The sequence below is a fragment of the Panulirus ornatus genome, chromosome 19 (genome assembly GCF_036320965.1).
Source record: "Panulirus ornatus isolate Po-2019 chromosome 19, ASM3632096v1, whole genome shotgun sequence".
Classification (NCBI taxonomy): Eukaryota; Metazoa; Arthropoda; class Malacostraca; order Decapoda; family Palinuridae; genus Panulirus; species Panulirus ornatus.
In genome coordinates this window covers 16,498,499-16,503,732 of record NC_092242.1, presented here as the reverse complement: position 1 = coordinate 16,503,732, position 5,234 = coordinate 16,498,499, and the positions used below count along the sequence as shown (strand labels likewise).

General features: G+C 40.0%; 1 protein-coding gene across 1 annotated transcript; it reads left to right on the top strand.

The window, feature by feature from the left end:
- The first annotated feature begins 625 nt into the window (after positions 1-625).
- LOC139755264 (uncharacterized) lies at positions 626-1,580 on the top strand. Its single transcript, XM_071673385.1, has 2 exons — positions 626-771; positions 998-1,580. Exons 1-2 carry the CDS (start codon positions 763-765, stop codon positions 1,322-1,324), a joined length of 336 nt encoding a protein of 111 aa, XP_071529486.1. The 5' UTR covers positions 626-762; the 3' UTR covers positions 1,325-1,580.
- The last annotated feature ends 3,654 nt before the right edge of the window (positions 1,581-5,234 follow it).

Here is a 5,234-nt window from a genome sequence, read left to right as displayed (position 1 = left end):
GGAGAATAAAAAGATGTTCTGGAAGGAGGTATATATATATATATATATATATATATATATATATATATATATATATATATATATATATATATATATATATATATATATATATATAAAATCTTTTTCTGTTGTTACCGGGCTCCTTTTGCAATAGGTTACATTGAAAGTGAAAAGCCATCTTTGGCTCGTCTGTATCTTACAGAGCAGAGTCTTGTAAAAGAACTCCTCGATCTGAAGAAGTCCACATTTCCAAGCCATAGTATACATGTATATGATGTACAGAGTATAATCTGCTTGGTGGCCGATAACGTAAATATACCAATGTAAGTGGTGGTATCTGCACCAATAATGGCTTGTTTGCAACATCTGGCCACATGAACATTGATTATGAGGAAGACTACTACAGCATCCTGATCCTCGATATGGCTTGGTATTTTCCCATAAAGAAAACCTCTCGATAAAGATAGAGATTTCATATAAATGGCGAGACGAAGTAGTTGTGCGAGATTGCATAATCCCACATTCGGACCGTCAACAGTATTTGCTGTTTTTAGTAGGATCCGACCTCGTTGTTCGGTTGAACATCCGCAAAAAGATACTTTCGTACCCGAAACACTAACTGGACTTACTCTGAGTACGGGTGTGGCATGGCCCCACCCTCCTATGACGTCACGACCCCGCCACTACATAAGGAGCAGCTGGCCACTGCTCATCATCACAAGCTTTGTGCATCGTCTGTACTGAACCACACAACCCGCCAACATGAAGACTGTGAGTAGCTTCTGCCTTGTTCCTTTTCTGTTCACAAGTGAAAGTGATCTCTTTCAATTCTCGTGGTTACTTAACACAGGAACTTTACCGCAGCATCACAGTTCATGACCTGTTATATAACGTAATTACCAGTGAGCTGATGGTTCATCACTTACGTCTTAACAGTAGGTAGCCTGAGGTGGCCAGTGTAAGTATAGTAGTTAAGAGTATCCTGTGTGTCCAACAGCTGATGATTCTGTGCGCCGTGGCCGCCTGCGCCTCTGCCCAGCTGGTCTACCGCGCCCCATCCCACGACTCTGCTGTCATCCAGAGCCACCGCCTGGGTGGTAACTTCGCCTACTCCACCAACGAGGCCCACGCCTACGCCGTGCAGACCCCCGTAATCGGCCACCGCACCGTTCCCATTGGTGTCTCCTACCACCCCGGCGCTCCCATCGTCAAGACCTCCACCGATGTCATCACCCAGCAGATCCCTCAGTACGGTCTCGGCTACGGTGCCGTCCCTTACCCTTACGCCCTTGGTGCCCCGATTGTTGCTGCCGAAACCGCCTAAGTCTCTCTCCCAAATAATGTATGAAGACCGTTTCTCCTCTATTCCTCTCCTCTTTTCACCCTGATGCTCAATAGAGTTCAGTAACTTGTCCTGAAATAAACGCTTGGCGTAGGCGCGTGTTGGCGTGGGCGCGCCGCGACGTGGCGTGTGGCGACAGAGCCCTCACGGGTTGGTCGCTGCATCTTGTACAGTTCCGGTGTACAGACTTGTGTCATAATCTGTGTAATGAGATCATCAATAAAGCAACTTAATTTGACATGGTAGTTTTCCATCTTCATTGCAATCCTGGTAAATTACAACTGTTATACAAAACAACACCAGAGTCTTACTGAACAACACTATCTACAATCGTTGCCTTAGAAGACACCGTTGCATTTTAGGGAACTAATGTTAACATAAATAAGTGTCTGGATGACAGTGATTTAATTCTCATCGTTTCTGAAACATCTGATTTATAAAACCTTGACCTTTGAAACAGGTCTGATGAACGCATAAGCTAATATATTAATTATTGATTCTTTCGTTGATCCTGCCCGATCAATCTTAGAGTGCGTGATAAAGTTTGCTCAACATTCCTTTAGATAAGGTCTTCTATCTCGATACCTTTTAATCTTGTCTGTTCCTTCACTGTCTCAATATGTGATCTGAAATACCAGTCGAGGTTTGTCGGATTCACTTGAAAGGATTGTCCGCTGATGAAGGAATGCACGAGGCTATGTCCGAAAAGGTTCTCCTCGGTGTCGTTCTTGTCTGAGAAGACCACACTTGCTTATTTCTAAATCTTAGAGTTTAAGTTTCTCTCCCAGCAGAAGGCTTCATGAGACGCCTAACTCTACTCATTCTTCTGTCTTTCCTTTTTCTGTCTTTAACCTCAGTATCTCAAAGAAAAGTTATATACGATTCACTTTACTTTTTAAGTCAGATGTATGTCTCCCGAACTGGAAAGATCAAGATGGTTATGTATGATCTAAGATCTATTTCACTTTAGTACACAAGTGCGTCTCGTACCCTCGTGAGGTAGAGCCAAGAACAGAGACTAACGATGGCCTCGTTTGCACACATCTTCTCCTTTGCTGTTATGTTGAATATGACACAGAAACCAAAGCCCACCATCCACAGCCAGTACCTACAGACTATCCCACTGTTTACCCTGCCAACGTCACTTGACTTAGCCCACTGACAGCCTCCTATAAAGATTTTTTTCATCGTCTCATAACCCATATTCTTGTGGATGATCCTGACGCTAGCCAGAAGTATGTATGTGTCAGCGCCTGTGTGTGATCCTTGCGTGTGTGTGTGTGTGTGTGTGTGTGTGTGTGTGTGTGTGTGTGTGTGTGTGTGTGTGTGTGTTTATTTGTATATCCATGTTTGTCTACGTACTTGCCTGTGTTTTTACTGACGTGTTTATCTGTCTGTCTGTGTGTTTGCCCGCAGTTACCCGTTAGCATTTATGGAAAGGGATTTATACACCCTTAGTACTGCATATTTCTGACGTTAAGTGTTTTGAGATTTCTCACAGGTAATAGCTTGCTCTTGTATCCCAGCTACGTTAGATGTCTAGTACTCTGTCATCTTAGAAACTTATTCATCATCCAGTCTAGCATCGCACTTTCTATGTGCTCATTTGTGGCGCGTAGCTGAGTAATACATGCAAGAGAAATACAGAAATCATTCAACGTTAAGAAATCAGAATAGTAAAAGAAGTCACTCATTTTGCCTACTCGTTTTCTTCCTATTTCCAAAGTGGTTTACATGGGAAGGACTGATATCAGAAGATCTGATGGTCCATGACGAGTTTACCTGCAGTCATGAATGTTATCTGTGAGAATAACAGGATCGTAAACCAAAAAGACATTTCTCCACCCACCACTCCCTCCGGCTCAACAGCCAGCAGGGAAAAAACTGATCTACCATGATCTATCGAAAAAGTATATTGCTATGGTGATTTTACGAGAAAAATTGACCGTTAAAGATCCCTACGCTAACAGCAGTGACCCTTTCCGGGGACGAACGATGAAACAGGAAAAACTTCTCATTGTTTAAAAAGTATATATATACTTTTTTCCTTCTTAGAATAGGCCTACTTCCTCACAATATAAATTACACAATATGTATTTGTCTAGCCTTTCTCTCAAAATATTGATGGTTTTCGAATTCACTACATCTTATAGTAATTCATTCCAATGCTGAAAGACCTCTGCCATGTTGCCAGTACCGTTATCAGTGGAAGTTTCATCCCTCTCTAGTTTGCGGGAATGTTCGTATATTGTGAAAAATATCCCCTAAATATTCTCAGAGTCTGTAATGTATAGAAGATGATACTTTTAAATAGCGTGAAGAAATTGGCTCTATTGCTCTTCTTTGACTTCTTTTCAGGCTATCTTCATCAGTGATCAAGCTCGGTGACCAAAACCTTTTTGGCATTTTCCATATTTGGCTTCACCAATGCTCTATAATGAGTGAGTATTATATCCTTCGTTTCATAATTTACCAGCAGATTCGGGCCTTTCGGCACTTCGTTCGCTCGCTACTGCGGTAGGCTGAGGGATCGGGGTTGCTGACCAGCTGGCCATTGACCATCAGACTCGGGTTTGCAGTGATCAGAAGCTAACATAACAACAAACCCTTGTTGTGTTGCGTAGAACCTCAGAATGGCATTGTTCAGAGGTATAACTGCTCACTTCTTCCATCCTTGTTCCTCACACCTCCGATGTTGCCGAAGCGACGTTTCTGCCAAACAGACACAGATCCTCCAGCAAATACATTACTCTTAAAGTCAACAATTTTCATCATATCAAGGACATGAATGATTTATTGGCAACTGCGTATAGGGGTTAATTATCATGCATCACCCTTGGCATGTCTACAATCAGAATAGACAGACGACCAATTCAGAGCATATGTATTTTCAGTAGTAAAACCAAACATCCCTTATTATCATCATTATTATTATTATTATTATCATCATTAATATTATTATCATGATTATTATCATCATTATCATTATCATCATTATCATTATTATCATCATTACCATTAATCATCATTATTATTATCATTATCATTATTATATGTAGCTAGGAAGTGTTTTTCATATTCTACACCATCAAAGATAATCATCCCAGGGTCTTTTTCATCTTTTACCCATGTGTAAGCCAAACTATCCAGCAAGACCCATGGTGATTTCAGTGGGCTCAGTCATAAATAAGTTATCAAATGATTCAATTTTTTATAAGCCCACTAGTTGGTAATACATCAGAATCTGATATCATTAATATATATCTAGTTTACAAACTTAATGATATCTTGGTTTACATTGATTTCAAACTTATATATTTTGATGTGCCATCCTTGATAACATAAGTTTCATTTGATGACTTCCTAGAATATTCGGTTAATGCCTTTGATAAGTTTGATTTATCTGTTTCAAATTCTGTGTTTCTTGAAGTAATGAAATTGTTTATAAGAGACAGTGTATCTCAATTCAGTGGAAGACATTATGCTAAGAAGTTTGATATAAATGATGGGTAACCTTCTTTCACCAGTATCAAGTAATCTTTTTATGGAATTCTTTGAAACAAAATTGCTAAGGGATATCTTATCCTCTGAGGCAATCTAGTTTAGGTATATAGATGGTGTTCTTTGTGTTTGGCCGACAAACCAAAATTTACAAACATTTTTCCCTTTACTTGATAAATTAGTGCCTCTATCAAACCAACTGTTGAAGTGGAAAATAATCGTATGTTACCCTTTTAACATTGCATGATCCATGGGGATAGAAACATGTTTAAGTTTATCACACAGAATAAAACCATCAATGTTTGTTCATTTATTCATTATTACTTAGTTCAACATGGCAGAGTTAAACACTCATCAGTCCGATCGATGTTCCTTAGGGAATCACACATAT